Below are 21,436 nucleotides of genomic sequence, written 5' to 3'. Positions count from 1 at the left end.
AGTGATACAAACTACAGGAAAATAAAACTCTTAACGCCACTCTTTTGCTCGTTTCCCCCCAGCCTATACTTCCAACCATTGTTGCAGCCTTTCCTGTTGTTTGAGGAACACTGCTGTCCTGTCCACAATCAGAAACAACCCCAAAAGACACATGTCGGGCCACTAGAAATTCCACTTTTTGATCAGTTGAAAAGTTCAATATTGACCTTTCTTTGAACTATAAACAGATGGCACACATGCCTCGGGAGGCTCCCCATCCACACATCCTTCATGCCTGCAAACAATCAATCTCTGGAATAAAGAGCACGTGGGTTTGCTAAACAGAAGTTTTGGAAGAAGTACTAAGGATGAACTCTGTGTTGATGATGTCATTATTTTTTGTATTTAAAGCTGAAATATCCTTTTGCATTTTAACACTCACAAGGACGTTCTCAAGGACAGTGGACATTTGAATACAACCCGGCCTCAGCATGAGCAACGCTTGCTGGTGACAGTGGCAGAAAGAGGGTGCATCGGTCAGCAGCACAACGGCTGAATCTGAAACCTGTCAGAACAACACATGCTGAAATCTGCAAGGCCATTCCCGGTTGTACTAACCCAGCTCATAAAAGAGATGACTCTTTCAATTTCAGTTTACAGAGAACCAGACTGGGAAGCTGATGGTTTCAAGATTAAGCCGAGGGAAAGACGTGAAGCACAAAACCAGCGAGTGAGCGGGGTCCCTTCCAAACACAACAGAGTACCGGAGCACAACTGATGAAGAGTAGTAGCAGATACTTGTTTGTTGCTCTGGTCTTGTCTTCAGCGTGGCTGTGATCCACTAAACCAGGGAACACATTAAAAGGTCAGGCCCATACAGGGTGCAGTCAAGCTGGGTTGTTTGCATCAAAGACCCCTTTATAAATGCACCATTAAAAGGCCCCCCCCTCCAGATTCAAACTCATCAAAACACAACCACACGGTGGTTGAAACCCTTTCAAGTGCTACTGATCATGTGAAGAAATTCTAAACACATTTTACGGCGGAGCCATCGAAACGTCAAAACAAACTTGAGCGGCTTGGCTACCTCTCTGAGAGTGTCTTTCATCAGAGGACAGAGTGGAAGACAGGAAGGAGGGAGGAGGAGGGGGGGAAGCTCCACAGACGCAACCGGAGTAATTCGTAACTGAAAATGATTGATTGAAAACAATGGTTTGACGTCGTTGGCTGGATGAATGACTGGCTGACTGAGCTGGCGGGCTCTCTGACTGGGTTAGAGCAAGTGTGTGCTGGCAGCTCCGACCGCTTGGCGGGAGAGCCACGGCTGACTAACTTAGCTCATGTCATGTGCTGCCGCTTCTGCTGGGCAGCCAGATGGATGGACCGTCATGTGCCACTCTCAACCCTCTGCTTTCCATTTAGAGGTAATTTGGGGGTTTTCTGAGATCTTTAAGCAGAGGCACAGGATGCTTCCTAATGATATTCCCGTCCTGTTCCGCAGGACACGACGTGGATTCTGTGCAGTGTTAGCGCCTCATGCCTCACTGCTAAAACAGCTCTGTGGTTCAGAAAGAAGAAGAGAAAAGGCCTCTGGATAACAGGGAGAGGTTTTACACATGACACATGTGCACCAGCCATCACAGCGACCCCCGTGGTTTTACTCAAGCTTGGTGTGTCATATTGTCCCTGGTATGTGATCATCCGACGCATGGTTCTGTGGTCTTCATCACCAGTCAACCTCAATCATTTACAACTTGGAACTCCCAAAAGAACATCTCACATAATATATATGAAGAAATTCTTTTTAAAGAGACATGGGATGAGGTGAGGGGTGTAGGAAGGGCGGTGAAAGTGAATGTGTGTGTGTATGTGTGTGTGTGGGGGAGATATGGTAATGTCATTACTATTGGCAGCAGTGAGATACCAGTAGGAGGGGATGAAGGGAGCGAGGGAGGGAAGGAGAGAGTGAGAGTCCCTAAGCATTATTCTCCCCAGGTGCGAAGTCTACACTCCTGTCTACACTCTCAATGATTCAATTCTTTATTCCTTCTGACAACAATCCCTCCCTATTCATGCTGGGACAAACTAAACATTCCCTCTGATATGCGCCAGTAGTGCATTATGAGAAACACAGAAATAATTGTAATAATGGGGAAAATGGATAAAAGACAAGCTACCACTGTGCTCGCTTTCTGGGGTCACTATGTCAGGCTGAACCCTGTGAACCAGAGAAAACCCAGTTTCAAACAACAACAGAAAATGAGCTGTAGAGGAGCCAAGAGCTAAACAAGGACTCTGCTAAGCTGAAATTAAATGTAAGAATGTATGGCTGGACAAGCAAGGAGGAGAAATGAAGGGAGAGAAAGGAAATGAGCCAAAGAGCGACCACAGTGGTGGTAAAATCACTGTGTGGACACTATAAAAAGTGGAAAAGAGAACTAAATCCTGGGCCAGATGTATGGACACATGTATGGGTCTGTAACATCAGAAACCATGTCCAGAGCAGACAGTGTGAGACAAAATGAGAGAGGGGGGAAGAAGAAGAAGAAAGGGAACAGGATTGCGCCAACCCTTCACCACTAAAGGGTGGACCGACTTGTTTCTTGCAGGGCTGGTCTGGCTTCATTCAGTTTGTTTTGGCCGGACTATTCTGGACCCTCTTGTGCGGCTGCTGTGTGTAGTGGACCTGGCAGTGTCTTGTAGTGGACCACGCGGTTCTGTTGTGGCTAGTGCTGGCCCAGCCCTGCCCCGAGGTCCTGAAGACCTGCATGATGTTGCGCCGGATGGCCGAAACAGTCTTCAGAGAAACCGGAGAATCCAGGGCCTCCGAAGCTTCCCGTACGGAGGAAGTGACCACTTAAACTGCCAAACAGCACTTCCCCTCTCACGCCTACACCTCTACAGCGGTTAAAGAAAATAACAGTGTTTTTTGCAGATCCCTTTTATGTAAAACACACACACAACAAAAAAAATCCCAGACAATGAAATGCATTAAACATGATACGCGTCAAATTGCTAGTCACACAGTTCAACGGAGGGGGTTCTAGGGCAAAGCAAGACAAGGAAGATTAATCTACCAATACGGAGTTTGTACAGGTTCTAAATTATGACCCTCACCATGACATTGTAACTTAGGCGCTGTTTACTTACAAGTCAGACTAGGCCACATGGGCTGCTGAGACAAATGTATCAGTCTGTCCATAACTTTACATGTTGGTGGACCCCCACTTCCATCTTGTAACCTAACTACACACAGAAAGACCTACTGTCTGGTGAAAATGAACTTGTTCGAATACAGGAAATGAACGCTGGGTTTCGACTCAATTTCCTCCCCACTACACTTTCTCCCAGGTGCCGAATGAGTTATTGAACTCTCTCATATATCATTCAGGGACATTTAGAGAGGCACAATGTCCGTGAGGCTCACCAGACTGCTGTTGGGGGGGGAAGAGAATTGTGACAACACGTGGGAGCTTTCTTAGCAGCTCAGTATTTCAAACACCGCATTGTGAATGTGCGAGGGCCATTTGTACAGAAAAAAGGTGGCATACAGGGGTGGCGGGAAGAGAAGCAGCTGCAGACTGTGTCGCCTAATCCACTAAAGGCTTGATTTACCCCCTTACTCTCCATTCGAGAGAGGAGGAAAGGCTGCCTCGAGCATAGAAAGGGCAGACGGAGACAGAGCAGAGACGGGAAAACAAATTGAAGGCAGAAACAGTGACTGAACACGACGTCTGAGATTCATACCGACATAAACAACATCTGATTAAAGCATGTGTGCTGACAAAAGAAGAATAATGACACTAAGGACAAAGTACACCATGAAAAGTCCGGGGAGTGATGTCTTTCTGCCAGCAAGAAATCACAATTACAGCGATGATGACTCCTGCAATCGTGTCAACGCGTTTTCCTCCGAAGGGAGAAAGTCGAGACAGACAGTGGGCGGGAAGATGGATTTAACCCGAGTCAGGTGCCAAACAAAAGGAGAAGTGTTTAGGGCCCATTGTTCACGGCCAACACAGGACTGATATATCATCAGCCCACTGCCCCCATACCGCTTCTGTTCTGCCCTGAAGCCTTCAAGCGCTTGACCCCTTATCAAGCTTTTTTTCCAACCAAAGAAGCACACCAGAGGAGGGGAAAGCACAGCATTGGTTGTCTGGATTAAGAGACCATGCCACTGTTGCAGCATCACCTTCCAGACATAAAATGATATAGTATTACAAGATGCATTAGCTGAGCAGACGCTGTGATCTTTAAACATAACTTACAATGAGTCCAGCAGCTTTCTTCTTGGGGTATAACCATGGTAGACCATGGAAGAGCATGGAGGGACGCAATATATAAGGTGGGCCAAAGAACGCAACAGCATGAATCCGTGCTGCACTGAAGCCCACAAGCCTCCCATTACCGGTTCCAAAGACTGAACCACTTCTCCACATTAATAAAAAGCCAGGGGACTGAACCCTCCAATATCTTATTCATTAATATTTTATCGTTACGGTCTCTGAATAGCTCCATCCTTTGGGAGGGGTGGGGGGAAAAAAAGAGCCAGTGGCTTTTGCAAGATGTTAGTTGGTGCTCCGCGGCATGGAAAAATCACTTCAGCAAGCGCAGAGGGCCGGTCCAGGTGCAATCAACCGTCTCTCCGATCATATATCGACTGTTTCACTACCGCAAGCTGAACTCTGCTTGTGTGTCATTTCAGGGCCTATAAAGAATCTGTGGTCCTTGCTGAGATCATGCTTCATTCAGGGGGAGCAAAAAGAATCCAGGTTACACGACCTTATCATAGTTGCATTTCAGCGCCAGGATAAGGCAAGTTTTTCAAAAGACATTTCCTCTATTTCATCTTATTTTCAACATGCCATTGAGTATCACGTAGCAAGTGCCCCGCCCGTCCCCTGCTCCATGCTTCGTCACACCTTTACGCTTCAAAGGGCTGTCAGCACATTGAAAACAGAGCTCAGGACAAAAGTACAAGTCTAATCAGCATAATTGAATGCATATAGTCTGCAGGATCCCTCAGAGAGCCAGCAATGTTTTCGGCTACAACGGTTTTAACGATCACACCACAGACACGTGAGCTTGAGTGGAAGCACCTGCAACGTGGCTGGAGTTAAAGTAGGGAACTTGGTATCTCATCCAGGTCTGAGAAGTTAAACTTCCCTCCTACTCACAAATGATATATAATGTAAGGAAAGATGGAAAGTGAGACAAATTGATTATGGAGGAAAGACGAAAGGTTAGGAATATCTATCTTGGCAGACAAAAAGATGATGACAGAGACAGCATTGTGGATAAAGACAGATATATGAGATGTGGAGGATGGAGTGCCAGTCTGTTGGATGCCAAGATGGAAGGTCCTGGAGTCTGTGGGGAGGCTGAGTTTGGCCATCCAGAACTTCTCTCTCCTCAGATGGAGATGAAAGGCCGATGTTTGGCCCAGCCCAAGCAAGCTAAGCATAGCTTCTCTCTAACACCGTAGAAAAAACAGACGCCACAACAACCTAGCCACGTCCAAAAGACCTGCCCCCTCTGTTTACTGTGGCAATGGAACAGCAGCAGACTCTCTGGCTCAGGCCCGCATGTTCTGTCCAAAGCCGTAGCCAGCTACTTATTTTTTAGCGAGTATTCCAGGGATATCAGGGCTGGACAAGCCAATACCACCTGAAAGCCTTGATTTTGTTCATACATTAATGGCGGCGCAAATTTGTGCTTTGCATTTGCACTCTAAATCTTTCGGTGTCTCACTCTCAAAGTTGCAGGCTATTATTCAACATCCCACTGCCTGGTTGTCAAGCAGCGCACATGGCCTGTAAAGCTGTTTTCAGGTTCTTTCTAATGCAAGTGAGCATGTAATGCCCGCCAGTGACCGATTTAGTAGCCTGTGTGCTTTGGATGGGAACAGCGGAGGATGTCATCCTACCTCAACAAAAAGAGAAAGAATCCTTCGTATTTAAACAAATAAAAGTCATCGTTGCTCACTCTCAGTTGCACTCACTTGGTTTCTTTCTTTTACATCTGCTTCCTTTGCCTGTGTTTTTCATTTTTTTGCTAAAATGATGTGGAAATTTTTGTTCTGATGTAACTGGAAACAGGGAGCTCTTCCAGTGGCAACAAATCGTTGTGTTTCAGTACTGTATCACTGCGGCACGGAGCCGGCTATCGGCCAGGGACCACGACAAATGGAAGCTCTCAGAGGAACACCCCCCCACCACCACCACCACCACCACCATAAGCAAAGTCCTCCCCCAACCTTCCCCTATGACAAGCCAGATGCTCTGGATTCCTGACATCAGGATGGAAAATTTTACTGTTAACCTTAACAGAGGAAAAAAAAAACAATATGACCATATTCCTATCATATCGCTTTATAGAATACAGAGATCTGTGTTTCTGTGTATGCATTTTATCCTACACAGGGAAGTCACAAAGTGTCTCACCATAGGAATGTCTGCATCTCATTACTCTGAATCATTACAGAGCCATCACCTTTTCCAACAGGGGAGAGTTCAAGATTGGAGAGAATGAGATGGCTGGAATCGCTCATCTATCGCTCCCGCACAAACATGCACATATGGAGCCAGTAAGTTATTAGTGTATCTGGTAAAAGCGTTGTCCCATCGCAAGATTTCCATGTGTAGTCTTTCATGCGAGTGTCGCCCACCTCCTCCACAGCTGTGCATGGCTGAACCACCCTTATCTTTAGATGCAGTGCGGGGCCCGTAAACCTTGATAGAACACGCAGGTACGGCTTGGAATAACACAGTTAACTTTAATAAGGTTAATAAAAGGGCATCGGGGTCTTTAGAAGTGCCTGAGTGTGTGCGCGCAAGGATTTTTGGCTGGTCTCGGGTGTATGTTTTAAGGGGCACCATGCAGAGACTGTTATGGCACATGGGGGGCTTGTCAGCCGGCAGTTGAATTAGCGGCACTATTGGGCAGACCAGTCAGTCAAAACCAGCAGAATACAAGCGACAAATCATTAGATAATCACTACAATGTGTGTCTCGTTCCCTGAATCAGGTAGAAGGATTAAGAGCAGGGCTGACCACAGTTTGATATATCTGATTAAATTAATAACCTTCATTTCAAATATGTTCCTGAGAATTTGGTTCATTTAAATAAATGTTAACCTGATCGGACAGAGGTTCTGTCTAACAAGCCGTCATTGGAAACTGTTAAAAAAAAGGGCAGATTTCAATGAAGAAATGCTCTCCAGATCCAATATAACTGACGCTATTGCAGCATCTACACTAACCTCTTCAGGGCTCGCCATTGTTGTTTAGAACGAACGGTCGAACAAACCATGTCATCGAACACACACCTAAGCCACGGTCATAGCTGCCAGTAGCTCCTCAAAGGAAGCCAATTGGTCCGTAATACAGTGGTCTGGACCCAAGCACATTTATGAAGCTTAACAAGTTAGATTTCCGTGCCATTATGTGACCCGCGATTCTCGAGACACTGGGAGAATCTAGCTACCGTGGAAGGTAACATGAATGTAAGCTTTTTAGACAATAAGCAAGTCTTAACTACAAATTACATAATTGAATGATATTGGAGTTTTGAGGAAGACATCAATAAAGATATTTAATATTTAACTTTTTTTCCAAACACCTGACATAAAGAAACACTGTTGAGAATGACAACCTTGTCTGATTGCCTTGTCTGCTTTTTTTGCTACAGTCAGTCATTCTCAGGACCCATGCCAGGAGTTCTAAAAAGGGCAATCACCGATTAAGATAGCAGGATTTATATTCAAGGATATTCGGCCGATGGGCATTGTTTGGGGAGAAGCTTTTCAGGATAATGACAGGACTGGAGCCAGGGTATAAAATCTAAAGTGGTACCACAATCTCACGAGACACAGGGGTTGTATGACACCACAAGGGAATATATATAGAATAAACTGGAGGGTAAGACACTTTCTCACATCACCCATGGATGGACATTTGGTATGGGTGGGGGATTTATTACGCTACATAGGTCGCATTCTAAGGAATTATATGTTAGTTTGAATTTGTTCAAACTGGGCTTTGTGAAAAAGTGATGCAGGCAGGAGCAATTTTTCATTTAGAATCATCCAAAACTGACATCTCAAGGTATCCCCCACTGGTATCAAAGAAAGATTTAAAACTAGGTGTTCGTTCTGAGGTCTCCGGCTCTAAATCTCCGTTATCTACCCCATCCTACATCTCCTCCACAAAGGAACCATTCTACCACAAAAACTGCAATCGCATACCTACAGAAGCAGGGAGGAAATGGGGCTACAACGAGCAAACACCCACTCTCACTCCAGGAGGCTCGCTGACCTCCGAATGACATCAACCAGATGTTGTACGTCAGAGGGTTTCTGATGGAAGAACGGGGACATTTGGAGCAATATAGAGAGCTCCTAATCCACAAACAGTGAGCTACCATTACTGTACAACCCTCATCAAGAGATGGGGCAAGTTAGTACTCAACCGACTCCAAGTCCCACATTTCACTGCATACAGAGAAATGTTTAGACACATGTGGAACTGCATGCAGAAGACGGAAATGTTAGTTGTCATTGACTTAGATAGAACAACAATGATATCTTGAAATTCAACATTATTATTAATATAATATGCAAATATATGTCACCTTAAAGGAATAGTTCACAAACAAAATGACCATTTGTACTTTTGTTTCATTGCCAGCTGCTCAAGTTTGTGAACAGATGTTTTGATACATAGTTTTTGCTGTTGTTAAATGTTGTGGCCGCCATTTACGAACGTTCATCATCAGTTTTTACTGTTTTTTCCGATTCTGTGTTCACGATAGAGGCTTGCGAGAAAAACAAAGTTTTCTTCAAGAGTTCAAGGCAGCATGGGATAAGTAATTTATATACAAACGGTCATTTTGTGTGTGAAGTTTTCCTTAATAATGAAAATGTGACAAGTATGTAGTAAATGCTTTGTGATGTAATTTTCCATCCAGCTTAAAGATGCCAGGATACTTGTCCTCCCAAGACTTTTTGTTTACGGTTGGGGTTCATCTGGTTCTTTGTCCGTTGAATCAATTTGCACATTTGTTTGTGATTAAACGGTTAGTCCAATTTTTTAGCCCCCAAGTGAAACAACTGAATTTTCTTCACCATTGTCTCTAAAACAGATGCCTCTAAACGCACCAACGCACATGCAGCGCTGTCTGGTTCTTGTTTTGGAAGCAATATTCAAATAACATAATTTGGGGTGCATGTTTGGCTGTTTGCTGACCTTCCTTTTTATATTTTTAAAAGAAGTTACCACTGATTGCAACCAAAAGCAGAGAATTATCAATTTCCAATAGTAGACGCCAGGTTGCCAAAAGTAGACGATGGCAACCTGGCAACCCAGACTGTCGAGACCTGGGTGAGTAGAGTTTTTTGGTATAAATGCAGCAAAACACATACACATACAAAATCTCAAAACGTAACTTTGCTGCTAATGGAGCTCAGTGGGGAGATATATGGTGTGCAGCAGACAGAGGAGTGGGCTGGGTTTGACTGTCTGAAGAATCCCAGAGTGGGGGCTGAAATAAACTGAGATGAGCTGAGCCAAACTGAGCGGAGGCGTAACAGTTATCTGTCCCCGACTGAGCCCACAACAAAACTCCATCACGGCTGAACAGGAGGAGAAATGACTATACAGCAGCTGTCTGGAGGAGAACGAAGACCTGGATAGCAGCTGCATAGCTTAGTGAGGAGAGGTGGTGGTGGTGGGGGGGGGCGCACAGTTTTGACTTATCGTCTCCGCTGATCAGACTGCCTATTACCTGCCCTGTGAGGTGTTTGCACAATTAAAAGCTAATTATCTGTCTCTTCTTGGCCTCGTTATTATAATGTGAATTAATGTGCTTTTGTGTATTAGATCCCAAGAACGGCAGCCAACAAGATGTCACGTACAGCGTCCTGAAGCGCGAGACAGACAGGGCTTTCTGGATGCTGAAGGATGGAGAGCAGAGGTTGGATGCACTCAGACAAATAGTTACAAACACCAAGAGCAGGGCCAGCATCATCAACTAAAAAGCCCCCGTCGTTAATCTGCTACCAAAGCAATCATGAAAGTCACACAATGAAATGAGTCCACAGTAACCCAATCACCAGGACATTCTCTCCAGCACTCCCTGTGGTCATATATTAAGGTCAGTTTTCCAACACTTTATTGTTTTTCTAGTTTATTTTCTCACTTTTTTTATTTTTTTTTTATTCGGCCTCATTTATTAGAATCTAATTCACACAGAGGCCTTTTGTTTATTTGGGCCGAGACAGAGAGAGAGAGAGAGAGAGAGAGAGAGAGAGAGAGAGAGAGAGAGAGAGAGCAGTGGTATGATTTTACATGTGCCCTCCGTTTGTCTGCCCACGTGTTTGCTCTCCAAACACTCCAATAATGAGCGTTTTTAATAAGATCTACACATTCTGCTGCTCCAAAATCTGGTGCTGAAATAGGAGAGCTGCTACTAAAAAATGGTTAAATTAATGATAATATTTTCCCCATTATGTTAAAAGCGCCAGCACAGTACTTCATCTTTTGTGTGTGTGTGTGTGTGTGGTGAAGGGGTCTGCAGATGGCAGGGCTGCTAATGAAAAGAAGGTAAGGCCCTGGCAAGATCCAGTCATGTCTCTGTGATTACTGGCAGCCGGCGCATGTGGAGGAGGGATTGTTAGTCTCGGTGGATTTATGCTCGTCTGCAGAGGTGTTGCTGCCTTTATGCCAAATCTCCAGGAGTACGCAGAGGGTCCCGCTGCAGCTGATGTGGATGAGGTCTTCCAAAATGAGACTACACGTCAGGCCACGTCCTCCGCCATCAATAAAAAGAATGGAGGCATGATTACCTCCAGTTGTGTAACAGATTCATTGCGCTTTGAAGATGTACAAATGGCTTGACTTGATTATTTTTCTTACATTCTTATTCTGGTAAATACAGCGGGAACAGAGCGACTGTTTGCTGAAACACTACCGAGTGACACAAGGAGTCAAACATTTCTTATGTTATATGTCTGGGATTTTCCTAGTTAACAAAGAGGATTTCATCTTTTAAAGAGGTTACGTTTAGTGCCGCTGCACATTTTATTGAATATTAATCGCGGATGACTATTTTGGCTTACCACACTTAAATGAACGAATGAATCACGAATGCATGCATGAATGCACGCACCTACTACATGAACAGCCAGCCATCAGAGGGCGATTGAGAATTTTGCCACTGCATTCCAGGGAGAAGAGTAATATAGTGTATAGCAGACGGGCAAAAACAAAGATGCACTAAATTAAGGTGAAGAAGAACCTTATTTCACGTCCTCTTTTGATGCAAGTTTCTGTAATTAGCGGGGAAGTAGCACAACGTTAAACTGAAAGCACTGCTCTGTTGGTTACATTTTGGATAAAAAGTTTTGGTTTTGCTTCTAGGAGATGCACTGTGAATAGGGATCTGTCTTATTTTGTTACAAAGATTTGTACATTAACAGGAATGTAGCACATGGAATTGCAACAAAGACCATTGTCCCTAAAGACAATAAATATCTGATCTAAATAATCATGATTATCAATTTGACCATAATCGTGCTGCTCTCATTTTTTGTGGGCAAGAGGGTTCTGTAATCAAGTCCATCTGAGCTGAAGTCATCCACTCAATATTACGCAATTATGGGGTACCACAACATCAATGACAAAAGCAGGCATTGTGATTAAGGCTGCCTGTTTTTGTTTTTTGTCATCTTGAGTCCATACCGAGATGGTTTTGTAACCTGGTTGCCCTTACTGCTGAGGTTAACCCCATAATTCCCATATGACACATAATACGTTTAATCCCCTTTCCTAATCATGTGTTTATTTATTAACTGTTGGTGTGGATAGCGTTTACTTCTATTATGGATAATCCTAAATGCAATACAATAGCGGTTTTCTTTTTTCAAAGTAAAAGCAGCTTACTTTTATCAGTATGGCTAATAATTGAGGCTTGTTGACTCAATATCTTTTCTATAAACTCATATTAGGGGACATTTATTCAATGATCTTTACTGACCCTCTGTTTTAAGTCTAAAGCTCAATTTAATCGGTTCATTTTTATTTACTGCTTTAACATATATTCCATTCTTCAAGTATTATAAAGACTAGAAAAACAATATCTATGATCAAACATGTTATTCTAAATGTGATAGATGACTATTTACTGCTTAAAGGGAGAGGACACAAGAACATTCTGAGAGATGAAGGCCTTTAATACAGGCATCGCTATCAAATATACACATACGGATTCCAATATAGTTTATATCACTCAACTGTAACGCAGCCTTTACAACCAGGACAAGACCACTATATCATATAACTTGCAACAAGCTACTTAGAGAGAATTAGTAGAGGAGGGAAGTTATAGATCAGTAATCATCCCTTCATTTTATTATTTTATTAGATCGTCTCAAGCACTAACTGATCTAAGCAGACTTAGCTCAGTTTGTCTCTTGCAGCACAACATAAATACGACAGATTTCAGATCCATCATCCCAACGGAGCTTAATCTCTTAATTCAACAGTATTACCACGATACTGAGAGTAATACTTCCAGTGCTCTGCGTACATGTTGTTACAATGCCCTGTAGTCCCGATGCCAGGCCAGCCACAACTATCTGTGATCTCACCGGGCCTGGAAGTTCGGTGACCTAACGTTCATCGTGTTTCACCTGCACACCCGACTTCACGGGACCATCACGGGGGAAGCGGAGGAGATGGGCCGGAGGAGTCTTTACGTGTTTTATTTGGAAACCCGAGCCCTCGCCGGTAATTGCCCAAAATGACTCTAATCGTAATTGACGGTCTGGCTTTCTACTTTGTCTGCACAAATTTTCCAGGACGACGGGGGCCACGGCAACTCTGTTAAAAGTCTGGACGCAGCAGAGCACACGCTCTTTATCCATCAGAGCGGGACATAATGTCTGTCCTCCTTTTGTCCTTTTCTGCTATCCTGCTATCTTGGTTGGGTCCTCTGCGTGCATGTGTGCGCGTGTGTGTGTGCGTGCGTGTGCGTGTGCGTGTGTGTATGTGTAAGATGATGATGATGTAGCCGGCCATTAAGCCAGACTGAGAGGAGGATAATGCTCCTGAGGGGGAGAAGTGGTGATTTCTGGCAGCTGTCTTGGCGTTGACAAGCTTGATGTGTTCCTCATTCTGACATCACACACACACACACACACACACACACACACACACACACACACACACACACACACACACACACACACACACACACACACACACACACACACACACACACACACACACACACACACACACACACACACACACACACACACACACACACACACACACACACACACACACACACCTCGGCATATCTGGACGTTGTTTTTGCTCTCTGTTGTTAAACTGTAAATTGCGAATATTTTTGATGGTGTGTTTTTCATTTGGCGGGGAGCGAAATTAAGTGCAAATGGACTTTGGTTTGTTTTCCAACCGCAGCTTTAGAGGGTCCACTCCGGTCGACAAAAAGCAGCCTCAAGACAAGCTCAGAGCAAATCATTTCTAATTTGAAATTAAATTTAAGTGGCGGCACACCACCAGGATACACTGACTCTTAAATATAAATATATTTAATTAATGTAAGGCTGGGATCACACGTGGTGCTTGGGATCTTTTTTTTGTGCACTGATGGCAGACATAGAAATGTGAAAAAATAAGCAATATGCTTTTTTATGAGTGCGTTTTGCTGGTTTTTGTGTGTTGAGCATACATTCTTGTGCTTTTCGTATCGTGTTCCTGGCCGAGGGGTTTCTACAGTACCTGGCTCGTGGCCGGCTCCGGTGGCCAGGGCAGGCATGGCTCCTGCCGGCTTCCTGGTTCCCCTCAGGCTGTGGAAAATGGCAGCGGGGCGTCAGAGCGGTGGGCTCCTCGGGCAGCTCTCTCCCTCAGGGACCGGCTGAATGTGAGCGCGGGCTTTATGCCATGGAGCCCTGCAAGAGAACAGGATTTTAGAGAGTACTTGTGAGATGGCCGAGCGGCCGCATGCACGTGTGTGTCAGTCACTGACAGACACTGTGTTCTGTGTTATGGGATGTGAATACCTGCCATACTAGCAAACATGTGCATCTGTGTGTAGGCGAGCCAGCGATTGACAGAAAATTACTCACTCAACGCTGTGTGTGTGTGTGTGTGTGTGTGTGTGTGTGTGTGTGTGTGTGTGTGTGTGTGTGTGTGTGTGTGTGTGTGTGTGTGTGTGTGTGTGTGTGTGTGTGTGTGTTGACAGTACATTCACAGTTGACTCTGGGTGTTTACAACCCGACACTTTTTTCCTAAGCTGCTGAACATCCTGCATTGTACACGAGCCAGCATCACCTCAACCAGCGCCCACATTACACTCAGATACACAAATGCAACACACACACACACACACAGACAGACAGACAGACAGACAGACACACAGACACACACACACAAGTACCCCGCGCTTTATACAGCGTCCAGCGGAAACAAGGGAAACTTTATCCGCTGAGGGGAAAGTAAGCAAGCGAATGCAACAGACCTGTGAAGAAAATCAAACGGGCGTGGAAAAGCGTTGCTTCGTAAATAACGGCACTCAACTGGAAAGCCAGATAGAGCAGGGACGGGAAGAAAGGGGATGTAGAACACGAATAAAAAGGGCTTGGCTCATTGAAATCTCTCCATTGCAGTGGATGAACATGTGTGGAAACATAAACTCCTGAAGCACAACCGGAGGAGAACGGCTAATATGTGTTAATTAGGATAAGACAGCAGAGCAGAGGTTACTCCAGACTTGAAGGTGGAGAAGAAGCTGAAATCCACCCTTCCCAGGCCTTGACTCAGTCACATGTTAGTGAGCATTGAGCAGCATCAATTACTATTTTGGCATCCAAAGATAATGAGAAAAAATGAATTGACGCAATACGATTATTGCGCCATATTGATAATCTCGTCATGTCTTGAATTAAACTTCCAACGCACCCCTTTCCTTTACAGCGGTGCACATTCACCTTCAGAGCACCTTCATTTTTTTTGCCATGTCATCACTATTCATATCTTTTCAACCAAGGTCTTTATGATTAAATTGTTTACTGGAGCTCACAACTCATTGATCTAGCCCTCTTCATTTTGCTCTCAAAGTGCACAAGATTGTTGCATTTAACTTTAAAATGTTCTTTCCAAACCAATGAAGTTTCCACTGTCAACAAGTGATCGTGTTACCAAAAGTCATGATATCAAAATTGACCTAAATAATCGTGATTATGTCTTTTACAACAATAGAAACACCCGTCTTCCAAATGTACACTACATTTATCTCAGCCTCTTCTTCTAGAAACTTCGACAGGCCCAGCTAAATCCTGCCACCAGCAAGAATGCTTTGTCGGAAACAGGGAGAATGGAAAATAATTAGAACTGGGCCTTTCGGTTCTTTACAGCATGCAGCTTAATGATCCGTTATATGTCAGCTCCCATGTGCTGTGGTCCAGTCAAGCTCAGTTACCTAGACTGAACAGCCTTGGGGTCCTGTTAGTTGTTACTTCACTGGAAGAAAATGCTCTAAATAAACACCAGCAGTGAGATAAGCCACATTCTGTGTCTCCCATGTTGATTAGACCTGTAAACACTGGCTCTGAGTGAGTCACAGTGGGTTATGGCCGAACCACTTAACTGCAGACAGGGACGGCCAAGACACCTGCGCCCTTCCAGCTCATTGGGACCCCTCCCATCAACGGTTCAGCGGTGTCGGCCACACACATTTGAAGTCTGAAATGCTGTGACTTCACGTCCAACTCAGCATGGCCAAAAAGTGGACCGAAAATTCAAAACAAATGCGTTTTCTGTAAAGAATCTCTCTCAATCAGCCCCCGCAGTGAAGGATGCACCAGACTGACTATTTCCTGGCATTTCTTTCCCTGCATGCGTCTAGAAACACACGCAGAGGTCAAGGCTCAAACCTGCCAACACCGCAGCCCACGTAGCGAAAACGCTACCACGCCTGTCTGACACAACTGTGATGTGAACTCACCTCGGGGCCCGGCAGACCCCAGGTGGAGCCTTGTGGAAAAAGCATCTAGACAATACAGTCCAGAAGATGCCTGAGCGAGCAGGTAAGCAAGCCATTAAAGAGCGTATCAGAAAAATATATTTTTTTGTCTGGATTGAGACATTCAAAATATGGTGCATTCATCAAACAGCACTTAAGAAAGGATTGATTTTCCACTGAGAGGAGATCTGGGACTCAGAACCCTGCTACTCTGTCACGCCAGCACCAATTTGTAGGCCAGATTTGTCAGTCGTTTGCATGAGCACAAACGGGAAACCTGGTGAAATCGGAGTTCGGTTCTGTTCAGCTCTTTGGATACTTCAATAAAATAGGTTAAGGGGACCAGCAGAGAAGGGCAACGGCGCCTCGAGCCGTGACCACAAAATCTCTCCAGCAGGCCAGTTTGAACAGGGGACCGAACCTAACAGCCACTGCGCTCATGCCAAGAGAACTGACCCATGCTAAATCAGTTCAGTGTTTCACAGAGCACGGTTTTGTCATAAGGCTTTGTGATTGGAATGACAGACTAAAGGAAAGACAAGGGACATGAATTCTCCTTAGGTATGCGGCGCTGTAATATCAGTCGTTCGGTCTTTTGGTTCCATCCAAAGGGGAATGACCACATTTTCCTCAATCTGAGGAGGGATCCATCTTTCCATTTGAGAAGCTTTCTGAGGGCCAGGAAGCATGTCGCAGAGCCTGGAACACCTGGGACTTTTTAAGAGGGCCCAAAAGGATCATAATAGACAGGCTTGAAGAAACATTCCCCGCTGTCAGAATGCTCTAACCGTGTCTGTTCAGATCACACAATATCAGATGGTCATGGGGGGAGAAAAGGGACACCATGTGGACAAGAGCTGGGGCTCGCTTAATTGCCTCCTACGCCGCTGTGAAGTCCGACAGCTTCAAATGGTTCTGCCTCCATCTAGTGGGGACTTTCACTGCTGCAGGGTGTATTGACCCTGAAAACCCAGCTGAGACAGGACCTGAAGTCCCTCTCCCCAACGAAAGACCTGCATTTATGGATGTCAGGAGACGCTGTCTGTGTCTGCTTGGTCTTGTTCCGGGTGTGAAACCTGAGGTCGAATCAGTATTTAAAGAGAAAATAGCCTGGGGGTGATGGATGGATAGGTGGAAGGATGGAAACAGGGAGGTGTGGAAGACTGTTATTCTTCCTCTCTTTTCAAAAACAAGCCTGTCCGTCCAGCTGGGAGGTTGAGGGGTGGAGCCGCCCGACTCTCAGCTGGATGTTGATGAAGTTAGTGACGGGAATAACAGAGTCAGGAGGTGAAATGACTGACAGTGAAAAACACTGGTAGACCGGTCATTTCTGAAGGGCCTTTTAACAACTGGAAATCATGCTTTGAGTATAGAACTTTATATTAGTTTAACCATTCGGTCTTTTGCTTCTTCCCTTCCTCCTGAGGGCGGACTTTACCGTTGAAAGATCACCGTTTCAGAGCACCTTGCCAGAAGAGGACGAGGTCCTCAGGAAAACACGTCCCGCTCCTAAGCGTTCACAGGGTTCGCCGCGATTGGATGGTTCTGCGCTCATGTTGCCTCCATCTGGCAGGAAGTGCTACACCAGGACACGTCAGAGGTCAACTCTACAATTCAGCACCGCTGAAACCTCCCCGGGGTGCTACTGGGGTGTTGGTTTTTTTTTCTATCCTGGATTGTCCCACATCAAGTGACAGGAAGGCCAGCTACTGGCCGTGGGTTTTTACTGGGCCACCGTGAACGACACAGATCCTCTTCAACGCATGACAGACGCCCATCCAACGCCACCCCTGTCACACCTGCTCTGGTTACAGCTCAAAGGGCCAGTTTGCTCCAAAGCGACCCACCAGCTTCAACTTCTGCTGGTCCGCTCCAATCGACCGAGTTTATCTGCACTGGTCATTGCCGAGGCGACAGAAGATCTATTTGGCAGTCCGTGTGACACCTGCTCAGGTTACCAATTCTGTACCGTCTGTTGCAACATTCTGAGGCTTTGGTTCTGCACTTATCTAAAACTTATGTAGAATGAAGGCGATCAGGTTTTATTGTCCAATGTGCTGCTGCTTTTGTCTTCATGATTCTCTCCAATATAGACTCGCTGCAGGAATCTACCTCGCCCTCCCAAATCTGTCAGAAGTCAAGTATTGTTGGGGGCCTTTTTTTTTGTAAGCAATGAAGCCATAGTAAGCAGCCATACAATAACTGCCTAAATAATATAGCAAGATTTTGATATAAATGAGGGAGTATCTGATCAAAGTTTAAGCAAATTAAAATAAAAGGTATTCAATACCTTTTGGAATAGGGCTTGGCAATAATTCAATATGACAATTTATTTATTTTCACTGGAAACATATCGTGATGAAATCATAGAAATTCTGATTATTTTTCACTAAAGTTCTTAATTAAATGAAAAAAAAAGAAAAAAAAAAAAGAGTACTTTTAATTTGTCAAGTATTCATTTCTAACAAGACTATCCAAAACGACATGGCTATTTCATACAGACTCATTACCAGCAATTGTGGCATATATCAAGATACAAAATGACCAATATCCTGACAGAAGATTTTGGCCATATCGCCCAGCACAACAAACCAAAAGGAAACACGTTGGTTAGTGCCAAAAACAATTTTAGTTTTGACACCCCAACAGCTGCACCTTGAAAATAGATGACCAAAAACATGTTCAGAGACAAAAGCAAAACTCCACTTCATAATCCTGCACCGTGGCAGCATCCAAGGCTACAGATGGCGTGCATTCAACAGCTGCATGCTGAAGGGTACACTATCTTGCTTTTGCATGTTCTTGCGTGCTAACACAAAGGTCAACAGTGGCAGCAGAAAGCACACAATCTTCCAGTACACAAAACAGGCTTGTAAATATTTGTGCTGCGATGCCGTTTAGAAAGAGTTTGACGTGACTGAGACAGAAGAAGAGAGGTGTGCTACCGTGTGGTTTTTCTTTTATGGAAAACTCTGTTCTTTTACTTCAAGACCCGTTGGTGAGCTTCAGCTCTGGGGTATTGGTATGGGGTAGCTGTGAAGACAGATTGGATGTAAAATCAATTTGTATTTCAGCTACTCTACATCATATTGGCTTTAAGGAACCGCAAAGTGCAAAGTCAGACAGACAGAAGTAGATAGAGTTACAGCCACATGCACACAACCGTACATGACACAATCGTAAGAGTATAATTGCAGTGTTTCCAACTGTGGTAGCGGCGAACATTCATTTACACACAGGCACACGGTGGAACTACATTTCAATGGGCTGTGCATAATTGCAGTGTATTAAACCGTGGTGGAGGGGAATGTTCATCCACATGACATTTTGAAACTGAAAGACCGTTACGAGAAAAAAACATAAGAAAAATCCTCCTGATGCCAGCGCCGCACAGGCAGCCCTTTAGCCTTTTTCTGTTTTCTTCTGTGGAAAAACACATTGTTGAATAATGTCTTTCTCCTGCCACGGCGCTGCCAAAATGTCACCACGTCGATTCCTATTAAGCGTGAGGCGCATGACGCTGGCGGGACAGGGGTTGTGTTTTCCAGGCGCGTGCCATACGACTTCTCGTTAATAGCCGTTAGCTTTACGAGGGATTGGGGATGCTTAAATTAAGGCTCAGCGGCACCTGGCACGGCTGATGTTCCTGGAATGACTGGCTGCTGCGGAGGAGCGGTAATAACGATGAGCCATAGTGTATTCATACAACTTTAAAAAGAAAAGCATATGGAAACAGATTAGCGGAGCAAATGTGGTTAGAGGTTGACAGAGAATTGGGGAAAAGTCAGATTCCTTCTCTTGGTCTCAGGTAGGATTTTTTTATTGACAGCTCAGAGTCAGAACTCTGCCACGTGTTGCTCATAGGCGTCCAATCTTTCCACATAAAAATCCATCTGCTCATGTGTAGGTACATGTGTGTTGTTAGCACACACAGATACAAATCTGGGTTTATGTCAACCTGTCTTACCAGACGGATGAGGTCATTCTCCCCCCTTCAGATGCCACAACGCGCAACTGGCTGGAACATTTCATTGGGCTTAAAAAAATATTAAAGAGAGGTCCGTGTAATTTACAAGAGAAATGAAACGATGTTTCAAGAACTCGTGGGCTCACTGATATGGAAGAATATGAGTCAGGGCACTCTAAGAAAATCAAATGTGACAGACTATAAGTCTCTAGTGTAGTAGATATTTATTGCAGAATACTACAATGAATGTCTGGTGGATGTGTCAAACTTGCTTTAAGGCTTTACAATGGTGCTGTTCCATACATGTATAAATCTTTTTTGAAAATGACCACAATTTAACGCAAAAAAACCAATAAAATATCAAGGGTTAAAGTGACTTTGTCCTCACCATAGAAAGATGTTCAATAGATTTAAGAGATCTGATCTGACCTATCAAAGTAGAAGCTATACTAACGCAGGTCATGAAGACAACAAGGACAAAACATGGAAACAATAGCTGTGGGGGGGGGGGGCGACTTACTGGGACACTTTCTTCCTGCAACACAAACAGCAGTTTTCACAAACAGCAGCCACTACACTGTCACAGTGCACGCAAACTAAAACCTCCTGTGCAGGAAGATACCTGCCCACCAGGTGTATCGGCTCACCTGAACAAACCTGAAACTCCAGTTCCTTTTCCTGCCTTAAGCCTCACAGTGCTCCACCCTTCTTCTTTTTTTTTGACCCCTCAATACTGAATTGTAAACAGAAGGAAAGTATTTTTTTTCCAAGACATCATTTCCACTGCATTGGCTCTTGAAGCCATTTCTGATCATACCATACTACAATAAACATGTTGCACAGAACATTCTCTATGACAATGTACTTTCAGAAATATCCATATGTGGTAGGAACTCTGCTAAACAGAAAGCAGACTGAACTAAATTAATTCAATCTATAAAAACTTTATTTATCTTAATAGTTTTACGGAATAGCGCTCAGACCACCTACCATGTTATTCACTGTACAGTGCAGTCTCCTTTCAAAATGCAACGACAACAAGTGGCCACTAGATGGAGCAATTGGTTCACAAAATATCTCCAGACGACACATCATTGGGGAAAAAAACTATTGTGGAAATATGCAGACGGTGTAATTCTGCATGCTTGCTTGTGTGTGTGATTGTGTGCCCGACTGTGTCAGTCTGTCTCTGTCCTCAACATGACCTCAGATGTGCCTCAGGGTGCCAGTAAAGATGGGCTCCAGTAATCTCATCCCACTGGCTGCCAGGGCCCCATTGATTACTAAAAGCAAGGAGGGGCCCCGCAGGCTGGCACAAACACACACTCACACACTCACTCACTCACACACTCACACACTCACACACTCACACACCAGCCTTTTTTGTAGTTCAGGTTAGCTATTGTAGAATATATCGAAATTCTGTCTGAGGAATAAAAG

The 21,436-nt window shown here is 44.5% G+C and overlaps 1 protein-coding gene across 2 annotated transcripts in view; it reads right to left on the bottom strand.

Moving 5' to 3' along the window:
- mpp7a (MAGUK p55 scaffold protein 7a) overlaps window positions 1–21,436 on the bottom strand; it is a 127,923-nt gene that overhangs the window by 85,375 nt on the left and 21,112 nt on the right. For both annotated transcript variants that reach the window (XM_054622687.1, XM_054622688.1), the window contains exon 2: window positions 13,788–13,957. In XM_054622687.1, the coding sequence (XP_054478662.1) occupies window positions 13,788–13,824 (37 nt within the window). In that variant the 5' untranslated portion in view covers window positions 13,825–13,957. The remainder of the gene's footprint in view (window positions 1–13,787; window positions 13,958–21,436) is intronic.

This window comes from Anoplopoma fimbria, chromosome 21 (assembly GCF_027596085.1).
Source record: "Anoplopoma fimbria isolate UVic2021 breed Golden Eagle Sablefish chromosome 21, Afim_UVic_2022, whole genome shotgun sequence".
In the NCBI taxonomy this organism is placed as follows: domain Eukaryota; kingdom Metazoa; phylum Chordata; class Actinopteri; order Perciformes; family Anoplopomatidae; genus Anoplopoma; species Anoplopoma fimbria.
This window is presented reverse-complemented; position numbering and strand designations above follow the sequence as displayed.